General features: G+C 50.8%; 2 protein-coding genes across 5 annotated transcripts in view; one reads left to right on the top strand and one right to left on the bottom strand.

The window, feature by feature from the left end:
* ARHGAP1 (Rho GTPase activating protein 1) overlaps positions 1-10,226 on the bottom strand; it is a 27,167-nt gene extending 16,941 nt beyond the window's left edge. The window contains exons 1-3 of one of the 4 annotated variants that reach the window (XM_054826421.1): positions 10,124-10,226; positions 4,974-5,154; positions 4,084-4,176 (exon numbers count right to left, since the gene is read on the bottom strand). In XM_054826421.1, the coding sequence (XP_054682396.1) occupies positions 4,084-4,176; positions 4,974-5,109 (229 nt within the window). In that variant the 5' untranslated portion in view covers positions 5,110-5,154; positions 10,124-10,226. Of the gene's footprint in view, positions 1-4,083; positions 4,177-4,973; positions 5,155-9,784; positions 9,982-10,123 lie in introns of those variants that run through there. The other 3 variants (XM_054826423.1, XM_054826422.1, XM_054826424.1) reach the window with 3 other exon arrangements.
* ZNF408 (zinc finger protein 408) lies at positions 10,153-18,105 on the top strand. The gene is made up of 3 exons (XM_054826419.1): positions 10,153-10,536; positions 10,611-10,903; positions 11,402-18,105. Exons 1-3 carry the CDS (start codon positions 10,298-10,300, stop codon positions 13,315-13,317), a joined length of 2,448 nt encoding a protein of 815 aa, XP_054682394.1. The 5' UTR covers positions 10,153-10,297; the 3' UTR covers positions 13,318-18,105.

Raw genomic sequence — 18,105 nt, 5'->3', positions numbered from 1 at the left:
AACTGCAGTTTCAGTCTAGTAACATGCAAGAAGGTACACCCCCAGCTCTCCATCTTGCTTTCCCACTTTAGTCGCAGGTCTCGCACACACTAGCATCACGCCTTCTCTGCGAGGGCAGCCCTGCAGACTGCCAGTTAATGGTGTGAGGCAGCAGATTTCCCACAAAAACTAGCAGAAACATGCTCCGAGCTTCAACAAAGCTTTGAAGTCACTGGGCAGGGACTACCTAGCTGAAATGGTGATGGCCACTCTCCTGACAACTGCTACACCAACGTCTAGCCTTCACAGCAGCAGAACATTCACATGCTAAGCCCCAGTTTTCTTATCCCAAAAGGAAGAAAGCCAGTTATTGTATCAAATGGGAATGCTGATGCACTTCATAGCCACAGGTTTGCATATCTATCACAAAGGCGAGACCAGTATTTCAGACTGGGCAGAAGAACAAGGAAGGAACATGTTGCCAGAGAGCTTTCAAGAGCCCTGCTCTTCCTACACAGCCCCAGGTTTCCAGTAGGCACTGCCATCACCAGAGATCTCCTTCAGACCATTATTAATTATCTGCCATATTCTTGCAATTCAGCATCTGCTGAAATTCAAGGCCAAAATTATGTCACACTAGTCTGCCTCAACCCCCAAGGAGATGGAAGCAGCACCTTTGCCATATAAGAATTAGCAGGAGCATACAGAAACTCTTAAACGTAACAGAAATTTGGGATAGTTCCTTAACAGCCTTCAAAGAGAAGCCTGTGCTTCCTCCAAACGCTATGTGATGCGAGCAAAGAAAAAACCCACACTTTGCAGAAGTGGTTTGTGAAGTGAAATCAAGCTGCCTCTGCTCCAACTTCTAGCCACGTGTAAAGATGAATTTATCTGCTACAATGCTCACAAAAAGAGGAAATCAGAGTCAAGAAAAGCACAACCACGCAGAGACCTCTCCAGAGCCTGCGTGAAACACACCAGAAACACACACCTTAAGGCAGGTCTGAAAGGGTAGGCAGAGTATCACCTCTTTCCTTCAGGAAAGTATTGAATCCCAGAATCAAAAGGTTTCCCAAAACTAAAATATTCTGATTCATAACAATGCCAGGGTAATCCCTCGGAACTGTGGTCTGGATGCCTTTTGCCCCCATCTTCCTGGGATGCACCGCCGCTAGGGAGAGCAATGACATGCCTGCTCCTTCCAGTGGCAAAAAGCAGTGCTGCATGGACAGCCTCTTCTGGGAAGATCCCAGCCTCCAGGAGAGACAGGAGCATAGGGCACAAAGGGCAGTCTCCATGAAACTGCTGCACTATTTTTAAGTGAAAAGCAAACCCCAAAACCTTATTTTTCTAACAAATTCTGCAAAATGTTTTTCAGTATTTTTTTCCCCCTCTTTAGGCCAGATAGCTAGGACATTCAAATCCGGCATGCCTTGAACTGAATCAGAAACTGTCAGCTAGAAAATGAGCATGCTAATTTTTCGTGATCAAAAGTGGGCATTTAATAAATTATTGACACTGTGCACCCATCCTGCAAGAAGCAATTACTCTTCTGACCACACAGGATAACCCTGGGATCATGGAGTTCAGCCCGAGGATGGGAACTAGCCTTCTGTTTTTGTCTCAAAATAGCATCATCATCCCAGAATATATTTCAGGGAAGGCAGGAACAGAGTTAGCCATATGCTTTCTGCTCTGAAGTGCAGAAAAGGGAAGGACACAGAAAAGAAAGCTCATAAATCAGCAGAATGGATAAAACTACCCTTGATCTGCTGCCATTTGCTAATATTTACAAGAGAAGCGGGGTGGAGCTATTTTGGTTCAGGCTCAGCGTGGCAAGTGTTCATTGCACCTGAAGGTGCTGACAAGCACAACTTGTCAGTAGAGCCAGATTCAAACAGTTCCATTTTAATCCTCCAGTGAGATTTTGATTCTGCAGGCTACTTCTAATAGGATTTTTCCGGATTTTCCCAGACTGTTTGCCTCCAACGACAGCCCAGAGAACATTACTCCGTCTGATTCTCTGAACAGTGAACATTATTAATTATTGACCAAGAAAACTGAACAAACGGCTTCACCCCAGAGCCCAGATTACAACTCAGGCCCCTTTGATCAACTTCATAAATCCTGCTTCTAGGAGATGAGACACCAGCAAGTCTCAAAACTGTGGCAGCATACCCACTATCTGGAGCTGTGCTACTAGCTCTTCCTTACCAAAGAAAGGCATTGCACCACGGTCTGTGTGGGGGACCAGCACATGCTTTCAGATAAACCAGCTACTGGTAAAAATGGGCCAGGAGCAGCCAGCAACAGAAGCTTCTCTGAGCTGCTTCTGCACTATACAGAGACATGACAGGGACAGAGAGCTCACTAGAAGCACAAATTTAAACCACGATGGAAAAGATCTCTTTCAGAATGCAGGCACACCTCCCAGTCAGCCATCATACCACCCCGAAATCCTTTCAGGAAGTTAGATAATTCTTCATTTGCTATCCTAGACAACATGCCAAATGGCTGCATTCCGACAGCCACTGAGACACACCTCCACTGGAATGATACTCCATTCAGAGAGCTGGTGAGAAAAACAATTAAAAAAAAATAATCATATTATGTCGGAACAGAAATCCCGCAGAAAGACCGGTGCTTACGTCAGGAGGCAGCACACAAAGTATATGCTTGGTTTGCGCTGACATTCCAGTCTTATCAATGTCTCTGATCTCAAGTCCCTGCTAAGCACTTTGTCTGAAGTGAACAACAGTATCATTTAACTCACCAGCTGCCAGAGTCCAGAAACACCAGTTACCTCTGCCATTCACATTCCAAATATTCTAGCTATTATCACTGAAATGGTGGAGTCCACACATCTGACCCTTCCCTGTTTCAGCAGTAGGGAGACAAGGGCACAGACCTCTAAAAACCCCAGTCCTGAACCTCCAGCCAGAAAAGAAGGTAAGTAACACATCTGCAAATGAAAGCACTTGTGGCAAATCTACAAGACATAATGGCCCAAATGCCAAACACCTGGCCTGTCAACCTGAGCAGCCAGAGCCACACAGGAGACAAAGGACAACAAAGCTTTGAGTTTGCCATTATCATTTTGTTCCCCAAAAGATGTAACATGAGAGGTTAGGGGAAAGAAAGCTCATTCTAGAAGACAACCCAGCAAAGAGTCCTGTCAGGACAACTCTTACCAAGGTGAGTGCCTGAGAATCTTCCCTCTGTGGTCAAACCCTGCTGCAGAACAACCCTGAATTAGGAGGACTCCAGTTTGTGCCTCTGCTTCGCTGCAAATTCACATGTGGGGCAGGGACCAAGGTACAGAGAAATGGCAACAGGAGGGGTAGGAGGAGGCTACAGCTAATGAAGGAGGAAGTGTGAATCAAGTCACAAAAGGCTGAAGAGGTGCTTTTTTTTTTTTAAAGCAAGGAACTCAAGACAAACTGGGATGACCCTTCCCTCAGACTTACCACAGCAACCTAAAAACTACCCCCAAAACTCTTTCTTATGGAGATCCCAGCAGTAAATCACCATGCGTTAGTGTCATTAAAATAATATGGATAAGACAACCACACAGAAAATCCGAACGCTTGTGACCCTGAATGATCAGATCTTTCCTTGCAGTGGGCCATGGACCTATTCCCCCTATTTAAGATTTATGTAAATGCTGTTTCTGGACAGGGTGAAGCTCTGGCCATTCAGATAGAAGAGAGCTGGCAGACCTACTGTGGATTACTCAGTTGAGGACCTTGCAGCTGTACTGCATAACTAGGTAATTTCTGTGGCATTATCATGCAAAAACAACATCTTGTGCCCGGGATATAGTCAAGGGCCACATCTAAAACAATTCAGCAAAAGCAACCAAGTCCTGCAAATAATATAATCAAGACAGTAAGGGCCAAGAAGGAATGCAAGTTTAACCGAGGTCAATGGAAAATTACACATATCGCAAACATTCAAGAAGTTTGGTGCTCCTTCTCTTTATGATGCCAGCTGTCATTGCCACTTGGGCTTGGCATACAGCAGATGCCCCCACAACCCCATTAGAAAGATGCTTCCTCAGCCCAGCTGCAAAGACATTAAAGGAGAAAAGAGAAAGACCACTACCTGCTACTTCCACAATGTGGTGCCTGGCGATATCATAGTAGGGATCATCCCACTGCAGGTGAGTGACAGGTTCAGGGGAGCCTTTGGAGTCCTCTGCACAAAACACAAGGAACAAGCAATTAGAAGAAAGGATCTGGAGCACCTTGGTGAGGGGTACAATAGAGATAGAGGGATGAGAAAAAATGGCTTTTCAATATGGGAGAGACTAATGCACCTGTCCACCTTGGAAACCCACCTTTGAAATTCTGAGTGGACAAAAGCAGCAATGACTTCAGAAGAGACCTGTCAATCCTATGAGGTCCATGTGTGTCCCTCAGACTGTACACACTCTCAAAAATGACTGTTCAGTTATGTCACAAACATTCACAAAGACCAAAACCCAAGTGCCAAAGACACCATCGTGGCTTTTTAGAGCAGGAGGTTCTTAACATCGTCCCTTGATGGGACGGTCATCCTATATGCCCTCAAGCTAATTTCCCTGACCTCTTTGGGCAGCAGTCCATAGCACAGGATTTCAGAGCAACAACTCAAATCTCCAGCCCCACCTCCCACATGGAAGTTCAAGACCCTTCCACTCAGGAAGGCCAAACTACCCTGCAAGAGACCATAATAGAGGACACTCAAGGACTTACAGCATGTCTGTACTGTCAGCACCAAAGTGCAGCCAGCCACAGGACTGAGAAGAGTATATTTACATCAGCTGGCTCTGAGCTTTTTAGTACTGTTCAATGGCAGGGCTAATTCACTTGGGTGTGGTGCAAGATTAATGTGTCTATAAAGCTTTCAAATGGAGCTGGGGCTCTCTGTATATGTAGATATGACCACAATGCTGCAAGACAAACAATTGCTTTTTGGCCAAAACCCAGACCCCAAACATGCAGGATACTTACCTGATTTGGGAAAAGCAGGGGCTTCATCTGCAGGCCAGCTCTTATCATCTATGGAGGCCAGTTTGAGCTGGCCGAGGGACTGATTGGTATCCAAGTTCAGGTCATCCTGAAGCTCCGAGAGTGGGTCTGTAGCCATGGTCCCCAAATACCGCAGTTTATTTTGCAGCGTCTAGAATAAGAACTGCAGATTGCTAGGTGAGACACAGAGATCACAAATTTACCTCCCCATAGAGGCTCTTTCTCTTCTCATCGATTTTCCCCAAATCCTCCCTTATCTTTACTTATCCAGAGATCACACTTCCCCTCCCCCTTAACACAGGCAGGAACTCCTCCTCCTCCAAGCCAGGAGCACCACATATGTCAGATTCTTTCTTTCATGCTAATTGCTATCAAAAGGCCATCCATCGCCTGTACCAATCCCCTCAGCGAGTCTCTGCTTGACCACAGCTCTGTACAGAGCAGTTTCTCTCCTGAAGCAGGAGCAGCAGCAAGATGTTGAGGAAGGCGACAGGCTACACCAGCCCCTGCCTGATACACTCGCTGTACCAGCTCTGAGCTCGCCCTCTCTCCGAAGGGCTGGCACAAAGCCCAGCTGTTTCCACAGTTGGCCCAGTGCTGGAAGCTTTCCCAGGAATCACCTCCCCCCCCCTTTTCCCCATAAGGGAGGGCCAGAGCTCTCAACGACACTGAAGTGGGTGCTTCAGTGTGCTGAGATCTGAACACAGAAGTGAACAGCTTCTTAAAACAGGATTTTGTAGGCTGAGCTAGTAAGACAAGTAGAACAATACACATACAACCCTCATCTCTTTTCAGCATCACCCAGCAAATCCTTTCTCCTACATGAGAGCAAGCAGCAAGGAACCATCTCTTTAATTTAAAACCATATTGCTAGAATGATAATTTTTCACCAAGCATGCCATAATACTGAGGATACCAAGGAATTAAGAGGGTCCAAGAAACAGACAGCTCAGTGTGTTTGCTGTTGCTTGCAAATATTTCTCCTCTCTCACCTGGAGCAGAAGACATGTCAAACCCAGGACTGAGCTAGCACAGCATACAGCACCTCCTAAGGGTACCAATTCTTAGGGACAACCCCTAGGAAACAGCTGTTATCCTCTAATGCCAGTGTCCTGGAAATAAGCAAGGAAACACTAGAAAGGACAAGTACGGAGATCTGGATTGCTCACCCAGACCACACAGACCGTAATTCAGCGGCCAGCAGGCAGCAAGCCAAGAGGAACTGTAGCAAAACAAAATGACACCTTGCATCAGCAAGACTCTCTGTAACGCTGTTTCTCAGACTTGTGCTTGTTTTGCACTACGGGGAGAGCAAAGGGTTCAAAGATTATCTGAGGAGTCACAATGCCTTTGTGTGGAAAGATTATACTTATCCAGAGAAGATGATGAAACAGTTACTCGGATGTGAGCACAGAGGACAAAAACTGTGAAAGACTGAGCATCGGAGGGCATCACATCCATGCTCAGGGCAACACTCGTGACTAAGTTTGGGGATGCATTTTGAGAGTATGGGAAATTGGGTATTCAGTGTTTGTCCTCTCCCTCTGGATCACTCCATGCCTACTACTTGCTGTCCTCCCTTATCTGTTACCAGTTTACAACCAGTTTTCACCTCTCTGGGGCTCCTAAAGGGCTGGGAGCTGTTGCTAAGCAAATGAAATTAGATTCCTGAAATATGAAAGAGCAAGACATATAAGGGCAGCGAATCAACCAAGACAGCATGGGAAACACACAAGGTCTGACCACTGCAGCCAAGCAGAGACCCAAGCAAAATCAATCCCTGCCCTCTGGTGAGGGCCGCGAGAGCTGTCTAACCTCCTCTGATCTCAAAGGGACAAGGAGCAAGAAATCAGGTTCCCTTGCACCATGAGCTCATGCTGGAATCATGCAGCAGAGGAGCCAAGGGACAAGGACTCCCCACCCCTTGCAGCTGATCCGATTTCTATGGTAACACCAGGCACCAACTCCTATGACTCAGTGTGCTTCAAACATTCCCCGCTGCAGCTCAGCAGCCCCACAACCCAGCAGCCCCACAACCCAGCACCCCACGCTGAGGAAGCATCCATGCCCCTTGCCCCTGGACAGCCCCTCAGCATTCCCAGCTCCCAGGGACTTCCCAGCCCTGGTGGGGACAGAGGACCCACGTTCAACTGCTGCCATCCACTCAGATGCCTTTCATGTGAGATTCTTGGGGATGCCCAGTAACAACAGCGTCCCCAAAGCGAGGTCCTGAAGCAGCTTGTGGCACTTGATCAGAGGCAGAAGTGCTGGTTATTAGACAGCACGGGGGGATTTCCCTTAGGCATAAAATTAATCCTAGTGTGGCACCACGTGGAAGAAGGAAGTCGTTAGTAGGATCCTTACAGTTCCACACCAAAAAAAGAGCCCAGTGGACAGTGCTCTTGCCAAAACCCTCCTTACCCCTTGACAAGGCAGACCAGACTCCCCAGATACCTCCATGTTTCACAGCCAGGCAGGCAGCTCCATTCCTTGGCTCTAGGCTAGTGCTCCATGGCAGAAATGTTAATGGAAGGAGGATCCATAGCAGAAGGCATTTTAGATTTCAGGTCCTTCTTGTGAACCAGACTGTAGCTCCCAGAGAGCTCTAGCAGGCTTTTGCAGAATTTTCCCCAGCCCCTTCCCAAGAGAGCAAAAGACAAAAGCATGGGGTCTCACATCAGGTAGCTCTAGAACAGTTTAGAGAAATATAATCCTCTAAATGCCTGGGAACCAGCAGGCACTGAGGAGAGACCTGGAGTTAGGATGTAAGAAACTACTTGGGGATCTTCATATTAGGGTACACATTTCATTTCCTGACAGTGCAGCTGCATGAGATTTTCCCCTGTGTAGTCAAAAATGACCCATAAGCAGGACCTGTCATTGAACAGAAAGTCCATCCTGTATCAGTATAAGGGTGAAATGGTTGTCAAAACCCAGCACCTCGGCAGACATAACACACTTTAAGAACCCCACTTGTTTTAGATCAATGTCATGACAAGATGCAAGTGATGCACCCTGTAGAGCCAATCATAAGGTGAGAAAAATGACGTACCTAGATCTAAAAAGTAAAAAGCCTAGTCAAACATTTAAAAACTAAAGAATCACAATTGACATCAGAAGCATTTACTTACTGCCAGGCTCTAAAGAGCCAACTGTTTCCATTTTCCCAAGCATTTAAGTATGTTTTCTGCACCTACACTGGTTGATCTGAACATTTGCTGTCTAATAAAAATTTACTTTCTTGATAACAGAGAGATGTGCTGTAGAACAGCACATTCTGCTGAAGGACAGAAAGCTCAGCCCTTTAAAATACAATTTTCACACAAATCCTGAGCTGGAGATTACTTATACAAGATCCCACCAGAATTTTTCCAGGGAAGACAGTTCACTTGGTAGCTGCTGTTCATGCAGACTGGTTTTTTTTCTGCAATTCCAGTTTCACTACTTTTTCATCACTTATTTCTAAGCTACACCTACTCAGCAGTTTCCTTTTCCTGTTTTTCTTCCAGATGTACTATTAATTCAGAAGTAAATCTACACATCAAAATACGCCCATGCATGTATTACCATGCCCTGGACCTGTACTTACACACAGTAAAGAATTACAAAAGCCAAGTGGCCTCTTCTTCTCTGCCCAATTAACAAGCGATGCTCAGACCCAAAGGAATCCCAGTTCTGGGGTGGCCGTATTATTTTGCTGACTCTGCTGCCATCTGCACCGCCTCCCAGTTTCGTTTCATTTGCACAAATGTCTGTTTTTCTGTACACATCCATCAAGTCCCTGCACTTTGCCATAGTCTTAGTATCAAGCGCATTGCAAAAAAAGGAAGCAGTTACTCAGCAGCAGACCTTCAAAGTACTCACTCACGTGAATAAGCTCCAGGACTGAGACTCACTGAGAAAGTCCAGCCCAAGTCTTCCCTCACACCAAGACTGATGATACCACAGAGAGCACCACGACCCCGGTACTACTCTGAAAGAATCGAAGGGTCAAGAGCCATACTGGCTTTATCTGGTGCACTGTGACCAACTAGCTCAGGACAGACACACTACTGCTTGGGGAAACTCTCTCGGCCCTTCATTATTGCAACAGCTTTCTAAATGAGCAGCCTTCCTTCCCCAGTCACCTCCAACCCTTTGCTGAAGGCCACCCCCGTGCCTGCTAGATATCCATCCCAGCAGGGTCTGAGAGCAAAAGCGCTGAGCTCTGCTTCCTCTCTCGGAGCTGTAGCACGAAATACAGAGGCTGCTATCAGTGCCAGGCAGGATCTGGCTGTCACACACGGAGCATGTGAGGAAACAGGGGCACACACAGCCCTACAGGGGCTGCACCTTTCCTCCTCCTCCTCTGCACCCTAAGTCTGATTCTCTCCCGTTCCTTTAGACTGAGCTCCTGCGACAACCCCGAGTCAACTTTAAGATTCAAATAAGAGACTCAAATAGCAAATAGATTTGCTGTTTGCACTGTTAAAAGAAAACTCCAAGTTCCCATAACGCATGCCAGCTGCATAACGCGAGGAACATCTAACAGCCCCTGCTGTTAGGCGCCAAAAGGGAAGGCACGTTCCCCCCACCCCTACCGCAGCACTCCTACGCCGCTTCTGCAGCCACCGGCCAGTGCCCGCCGCTGGGGACGGGACAAGCCCGATCCGGCCCGGCCCCGCGCCCCAGCTCCGGCAGCCGGTTACACCGCCAACGCCAAGAAGTGGCTAAAACTCCGCGGCCTCCCAGCCCTTGCTCTCCCCGCCCAGGTACCGGGAGCGCAAGGCCCGCCGGTGCCCGCGGCGCTTTACCGGACGGGCTCTTCCCGCCGCGCCCCGCAGCCTCCCGTGGGGGCGGGCAGCGAGGTCCCGGGCTCGGTGTGTCCCGCAGAAGTAACCGCCTCCCCGCACGGGGCGAGCCCGGTGCTTCCCGGGCTCCGCAACACCCGGGCGAGGGGGGGGGGGGGGGATCGGAGCTCCAAGCCCAGCCCCAGCCCGCCCGCTCGGCCCCCGCCGCCGGGCCCCTTCCCCGCCCCGCCCCGCCCGGGCAGCGCCAGGACAGACCGCCGGGCCCCGCCCCAGGCCCCGCCGCCGCTGCGCGGAAGTCTCAGCTGCCCTCCCCGAGCAGCACGCCCCGCTCGTCACCGGTACCTGCTGCCGCTGCCGCCGCCAGCCGCTGCCCGGCCCGCTCGCCTGTCAACCTCCCCGCCGGCATCCGCCGCCCGCCGGAAGCGCTGCCCGTCGCCGGGGGAACACCGCCCCGCCCCGCCCGCCGCCGCACACCGTCCGGGCGCGCCCGCCGCTCCCTCGCACCGTTCCGCGGGCATGGAGCGCCCCGGCCTCGGCATGTTCCCTGCGGGCGGCGGCGGGCCGGGTCCCGAGGAGTCGCTCGGCGCCGCCTGCCCGGCGCTGCGGAGCCTGCCGCCCGGGCTGGCGCTGGGGCCGTCGTTGTCCCGGGCGCGGGGCACGGGCGTGTGGTGCGTGGGCCGGGCCCTGCCCGCCGGGGCGCTCCTAGGGCCGCCCGGCGGGGCCTGGGAGGAGGCGGCGGGGCCGGGCTGGAGGAGGTGAGTACCGGGGGCGGCGGGGGGTGCGGGCAGGCGGCCGTGCCCGCGGCCGACGCTGTGGCCGTGCCTTGCAGCCTGGTGCAGCGGAGCCCGAAGGAGGCGGAGGCCAACGTGGCGCTGGGCTGGGCGGGCGGCCGGCTGCAGCTGCGGGCGCGGCGGCCCATCGCGGCGGGCGCGGAGCTGCTCTACTGGCCCGAGGAGGCCCGCGGGGCCGCGGCGGAGGAGCGGCGGCCGGACGGAGGCGAGGGGATAGCGGCGCCGCGGGAGGCCGGGCCGAGGGGGCGGCCGGCGGCCGTCGCGGAGGCGGCGGTGGCGGTGCAGGGGGACGGGGCCTCTCCCGGCGGGACGGCGGCGGAGCCCCTCGCAGGTAGGTGCCGCGCCGGGGACGCGCGTCCCAGCCTGGGTGAAATGAGCGGCCTGGCCGTCCCGGGCCTCGGGTCCCGGGTGCTGGCGACCCGGCGCCTTCAGATCTCGGGACCGTGCCGTCCTCTGGCATGTGTGCGCCCCGCAGCCCCGCCGAGATGGCTGTCCTGGCCTTGCGTGGGTTTGAAGAGCTACCAGCCGAGAAGGGAGCATGCTGCTGTCTTTTATGATAGTCATGATAGTATCTCCCAGAAATACTGCCTGTGGAATACTAGAAATGCTGCGCAGGTACTGTCTGTGGTGAGAAACAAGATTCCTCCCATCTTCTCCAGTTTAAAAGAAAAAAAGGTCATAAAAGTAATGGGTTTCATGCCAGAGCCCCAGGATTACTGGTTAGCAGAGTACCTGTCTCTGAGGTTCACATTCCTCTGATCTAGCAGTAATTGTGCCATATAACAACAGCCAGCATTAATTCACCTGCCATGCTTTTGTGTTTGTGCAGGGGATCCCGATGTCTCCAGGGTGGTAGCTGACGAAACCACAGTCCTTGATGTCCCTATTGAGGTTAGCAGGCTGGCCGCCAAACCTTTCCACAGGCTGCAAGAACAGGAAAGCACAACTTCTGAACGTGAGCCATGGCAAGCCGGGGTGCTGAGGACCGAAAATCAGCACCTCAAGCCCATCTCAACTGTTAAGGCCAATGGCAGGTGCAAGGAAGAATTGGATGAGGGTGTGGATCCCAGATCTGCAGCAGAAAAAGTGGAGATGGGGCATAAAGAGGCATGTGCAGGAGACCTGGATCTGTTGTCGCCCTCAAGCGGGATTCGACTCAGTGCTCGCTTGGTTGGTAAGCCATGCAAGGTGCATGCTCTGGCCAGCCAGCTCCAGAAGTGCCTGCAGGACTGCGATGGCAGGACAGCTGGGCAGGAATCCCAGCAGCCCAGTCCTTCTGAAGGAGAGAGTGTAGAGACTTGTGAGAAAGAGAGCAAAACTTCCAAAGACTCCAAACTAGCATCGCCAGAGCATGGGGGAAAGGGCCCACTGGAGGGGCCCAAGAGGCAGGAGGAGTATATGGAGCTAGTGGAGGGTCATTCTGGCAGCCCAGGCCCCTCGCCAAAGGCTCTGTCCCAGAAGGAGATGGTCAAGCGCAAGTACCGCTGTGGGGAGTGTGGCAAAGCCTTCCTGCAGCTCTGCCACCTCAAGAAGCACCACTTTGTCCATGCTGGCCATAAGCCCTTCCTGTGCACGGAGTGTGGCAAGAGCTATAGTTCAGAGGAGAGCTTCAAGGCCCACGTGTTGGCCCACCGGGGTGTGCAGCCTTTCCAGTGCAGCCAGTGCGACAAGGCTTACCGCACCAAGCGAGACTTGCAGGAGCACCAGGTCCTGCACACCGGTCAGCGCCCCTTCTCCTGCGAGCAGTGTGGTAAGGCCTTTGCACGCCGGCCCTCTCTCCGCATTCACAGGAAGATCCACCTGGCCACTGGGACTGGCCCGGCTGGTCCCAAGGGATGCCAGTGTGCCATATGTGGACGTCACCTGGCCAACCCCGGCTCCTTGCGCAACCACATGCGCCTGCACACGGGGGAGCGCCCTTACGCTTGTCCCTACTGTGGCAAGGACTTCCGACAGCAGAGCAACCTGCGTGAGCATCTCCGGCTGCACACAGGCGAGAAGCCCTATAAGTGCCACTTCTGTGGCGACGCCTTTCCCAAGCTGCCAGAGCTGCGACGACATCTCATCTCCCACACGGGTGAGGCCCACCTGTGCACTGTCTGCGGCAAGGCGCTGCGGGACCCCCACACACTGCGTGCCCACGAGCGCTTGCACACAGGCGAGCGCCCTTTCCGCTGTGAGCAGTGTGGCAAGTCCTACACCCTGGCCACAAAGCTGCGGCGCCACCAGAAATCCCACCTGGCTGACAAGCCCTACAAATGCAAGCTCTGTGGCATGGGCTACACCCTTCCCCAGAGCCTTGCACGCCATGTGCTCACCCACAAGGCAGAAAAGGACCCCAAGGAACTCACTGCTGCAGTGGCCTCTCTTGCTGTGGACCTACCCCAGGCAGCAAGGAAAAGGCCTCAGAGGAAGGGCCACCAGGAGGAGGTTGCGGCAGAGCCCACCTTGCTCATGGTGGAGGTGCCGGGGCCAGCAAATGAGGCCGAGTTGCTGATCACAGCAAGCGGTCACTGCATTGCTGCTTACCAGTCTCAAGGCAGCCCCCGAGATCCCGGGGCACACGGGAGGCCCATTGGGCATTTGCCATCAGCAAAGGACATCATTGAAATCACCATCTCCGAGCATGAGGACAAGTGCATTATAGTGCAGGACAAGGGCTCACCGAGTGATGTGGTCATCGTCCAGGAGGGGGTAGGCTTTGGAGCAGTGGCAGAAGTGGTGGAGGTTGAGACCGGGACCTGACTGTCCCAGCCTGCCCCGGCTGATCTTATGTACTTATTAAAATGGGGTGAAAAACAAACAAAAAACCTAGCTCTCTTGTCTCTCTGTAGCAACAAGGGCCCGTGGCTCACCCCCAGGCAGAGCTGGCAGTCTTGGAGGTAACTGCCTGTGTAGACCTGGGTCTTTTCAGTAGCTGCCCCTTGGAACTATGAGCCTACGCATCGCACATGCCGGGCCTGGTGCAGGGGAAGCATTGGCTGTTGACAGGAATAACTTCTGAGAGAAGACACCCACAGCGTTAATGAGCAGTGTGTCTGCTCTGCCTCTGTTACGCTGTCAGTGGGTGACAGTGCATCGTGGGGAAGGCAGGAAAAGTCTCAAAGCAGCGGCTTTGAACAATGCCTTCCTTTCAAGTTTTCCTTTATTTAATTGTTGCTATTCTGGTACTTTCCTGGGCTTTTACTCTTGGAGCTCAGCAGCACTTATCATCTGAAGGTGATGCTGATGCCAGACATTGCTGGGAAGCAGCTTCCCAAGCGTTTACAAGATGTCTCTCTTGTGGGTGTTTTGAAGAGCATTTTTCACAGTTAGCAGAAGCAAAGTCCTGCCTTGGAGCTAGGGTTGAGTGTTCTTTCTCCGCTGTCACCTGGTTTGCCTGGCATCAGCTTCCTGGCAGTGACTGGACGGTCTGTCTGAGGACACGAAAGGATAGCTTTGTGTCTCATTGTGCAAATAGCATTGTACAGTCAAACTCTCACTGTCCCCAGTAAGGGTTGAACTGTTCATCTTGGTATGCTCAGAACATTTTGCCCTTCCCCTCCACATTCAAGTTGGGTTCATTATTCTGTTTCCCTTTCTCACATTCTTGCTTCCTCTATTCCATGTTGTTCCTGCGCTTGCACCAAAAAGCTAAAAGACAGCACCACCACAGCTACACCCCAGTGTTCCCACTGCTCCATCTTCAGTGCTCATTTGCCAACTGAGGCACGATGAAGGAAACTGATCCCGTTTCAGGAAGGAAGGGCGCAGTTCCCAATGCCACGTGACCATGGCCTCATAAGGAAGAGACCAACCGTACCAGCCCTAGCAGAGATCTTTCGGACTTGCCCACCCTGTGCTCCCTTTTCACGTGTTACACAAACACTGCTTTCATTTGCTGCATCCTCAGTTTTGGCTGTTCTTGCTCTCTGTCTGCCCCTTTCTAACATCTGCATTTCCCCAAAAAGTTTTGTTTAGAGGCTTAAATTCTCTGGGCTTTTTACGCCCACTGCGCAAGAGGAGAGTATAGGGTCACTGGGGAATCATCAGTAGCACAGTTCCCTTTTGGGGTGCTATGAACGCAGTGATGTGACAATCTGAAAAGCCTCTCTTTGTGGCTTCTACATTCAACTTTTTCCATAAACTTTTATGACCAGTTTGAAGACAAGGTGCTAGAGTCAGATCCACGACACTTTGAAGTGAAGATGGAAGGTGAATCCAGCTAATAAACCTTTGGGTGTCCTTATTTTTAGCTATTTTCTTTAAAGCCAGGGGGCAGATGAGCTCAGTCCTTGCCCTGAGTGCCTGGAGAGGGACCAGTGGGAGCAGAAGTGTATGAGGGGGGTTTGTATTTGAAGCCACAGTGTTTCCTACTGCTCTCCCTTTGGTGCCCATTCTAACTCTTGCAGTTTTCAAATATTGACACAGCTGCAAAGTGTTCCGGCCGGAGCTGGGCTCGTGCGCTGTTTGAAGCATGTGCCCTCTGTCACAGCACAACCAGGAGAGAAGGGGGAACGACTGGGGGAAGGGGAGAATCCAGGCCCCTATTGCTTAATCTGCTGACCTGTAACTGCCTTCTTTGTTCTGAGATAATAGGAGAGGAAAAAGTAGGAACAATTATGAATTAGGAGGTCCTCAGAGAAATACTGCTAACCTAACAGCTGATCTGAGTAGGTAGGGGGAGGTCTGTGCTGTGCTGCACGTATCACTTGGCTGCAGGATAAACTTAGCTGGCTCATCCTGACTGAGGAGCCCATAGGTGGCTCCCACTGGGCACCTCATGATGATGCCACCACCGTGTCTTTGTTTCTTAGAAGCAGCGTGTTCTTATGTCAACAATCTTTTGCTTGACAGCAAAACATGAATAAAATCGTTTACTCCTAAAAAATTTCTATAAAAGCCCTGAAGACCATGATGCTGGTGAACATCAACATGGGTGGAATCTGTGCAGCGTGCCATGGCCTGACTAGATATCTCTCCGATGCTGTACAACTTGGTGTTTGCAGCATCTGAAGGGGTGTAGGATTGTCTAATGCTATACCCTTTCTTGTGTTATATCCAACAAACAGTATTTTATTTAATATGTTATGGGCTCTGAAGGCCTTTCTGACTGGGATCCATAACAAACACTTGCACCAGTGCATTGCATTTGGTGTAGTTGGCAGGATCCTGGTGAGAAACGCCTTACTGGAAGAAGGATAGCAAGGAAAAGGATGGGTGCCTGCTTGGTCCCGCACACTGGCATGGGGAACAGTCACACAGTATGCTGCATTATAATGCTGATAATCATTTTGCTTTGGGGCAGCAGACACGTGGATCACCTGGCTGGCTGGAGATCCTGTGCACCTGTGACCCTTACACCTTCAGGCAGCAAGCACACGGGTCTCCAGGCTGGTGGGACTCCACCATGCTGGCAGGGCTTCATCAGGGCTTCAGGGTGCTGCTGCAATGCTCTGGGGCGACAAGCGCACATCCATCTGTCAGATGGTTGGGGTCCTTCATGCTGGCAGCGCCTCACCAGGTATCAGGCATGCACGTAAACTTAAGTGTTACGCTTAAACCTTACACCACGGCCAGGGTTCAACCCTCAGCCAGCTTGTAAACTGGCTTAAACCTGACCAAGGTGTTTGAATGAAAAGGCGGCAGCAGGTTGTGAGGGAAGGGGATGATTCCCCGGGTCCTGAAGTTCTGTGAGGGGATGGGGGATTCATCCTTTGTAATTGTACCTAAAGCGTTGCAATTGATGCAATTGATGATCAAACTCTATAGCCCACTTCAGGAAAATATTCAGCAATACCCAAAGTATTGAACCAGCAAACTGTAACCGTCATAGAGCAGACAAAGGCCCAAGAAAATAGGCCAAGGCCAAACCCTCTATACTCTGCTCCCTGGAAGCTGGAAAAATAGTTACATAGGAAATAAACAGCAAAGACTTTTTTCACTTAAAAAGAAGAGTCAACTCATAGAGGGAAAGAGATCAAAACTCCCAGCTGGGTTGGAAGCCATAACTCTGGGAGGGTAGAGGTACAAATCTTAACTCTTTTACCCTAAGAAAGAAAATAGCATCCATCACTCATAGGTGGGTGAAGGCAGAAAGAAAATGAAATGATAAAATTTACTTACAGGAATGGTGAATAGATGGAAGAGTTAAATGTTCGAGGGGTAGAAGTCAAAGCCCCTGGAGAGGTGATAGCTGATGCATGCTGTCCTGCTGCAGAGGCTAACCACAGCAGTGGGAGAAACAGAGAGGAGCCCTAGAAGGGCGTTACAGAACAAGAAAAGGCTACAAAGAGCCAGCATCTTTAATTACTAACATTGTTGAAAGATACCAGAAGGGGATGGAAAAACGTCCCAGGATGTAGTTAAAAATCTCCAATTACAAAGCAAAACCAATCATAGAGTCATAGAATGGCCTGGGTTGGAAGGGACCTCAAAGATCATCTAGTTCCAACCCCCCTGCCATGGGCAGGGACACCCTCCACTAGACCAGGTTGCTCAGAGCCCCATCCAACCTGGCCTTGAACACTTCCAGGGATGGGGCATCCACAACCTCTCTGGGCAACCTGTTCCAGTGCCTCACCACCCTCACAGTAAAGAATGTCTTCCTAATACCTGGTCTAAATCTATGTAAAGAAAAAGTTGAAACTTAAGTGATGGATGTAACCTTGAGTAATCTTGAGCTAAAAGGTTTCAGCAGTTACAGTTACCAACCCAATGGCCCTGGTAGGTGGGTCTGTCCTGTTTCACAGAGGGAAAGAAGGATGGCAACTGGAAAAGAAGCAGCCAGACATAGTGACAGAATGGTTGGATTCAGTAAGGTGTTTTTTTTAAAACAAGTGTTTAAGCAACAGAATTAATGTAGGAACGAGAACAGAAGTAAGGTTAAAGGAACGTGACATAGGTGAGTATTAAAGGATATTCATACCTGTTTGATAACCAAGCTTAACTTCTGTCTTCTAGTGTTGCTTAAAGTTAACCCTATATAATGCATGATACCGTGAAAGATGCTTCAAAGGAAGGACAAGAAGATGGTAAAAATCTATGCGTAAATACAACAATGTTGACTTAAACTGCAATGCAAAGGCTGCCTGGTTATTATAAAGAAGAGACAGAGAGATATGCAGGAATGAAAATAAAAAAGTGACTGAGAGTATTGGAAGCTCTTATGAAGTGAAATACTCCGGCGATCCGCGTTACAAGTTGAGATGAGAAGGTGCAGGCTGGTGCTGCACGTACAACTTGGCTGCAGGATAAACTCAGCTGGCTAAACCTAACATGGGGGAGCCTACGGTGCTTCTGCTTGGCACCTGGTGGTGATGCCACCACCACGTCCTTGTCTTTAGCTTAGAGTGAGGCAGCATATTCTTAGGTGAACATCCTTTTGATTGACAGCAGAAATGACAGAGTTCTTCTGAGAAAATCCTATAAAAACCTTTAAGACTGCAATGCTGGTGAACCTCAGCACAGGCACTGTCTGTGCAGCGCAGCATGGGCTGATGCTGTACTACTTGGTGTTCCCAGCGTCTGAAGGGATGTATGATTATCTAATGC

Source organism: Grus americana, chromosome 5 (assembly GCF_028858705.1).
Source record: "Grus americana isolate bGruAme1 chromosome 5, bGruAme1.mat, whole genome shotgun sequence".
Taxonomy (NCBI): domain Eukaryota; kingdom Metazoa; phylum Chordata; class Aves; order Gruiformes; family Gruidae; genus Grus; species Grus americana.
The sequence above is the reverse complement of the archived record's forward strand: the minus strand, read 5'-3'. Positions and strand labels throughout refer to the sequence as shown.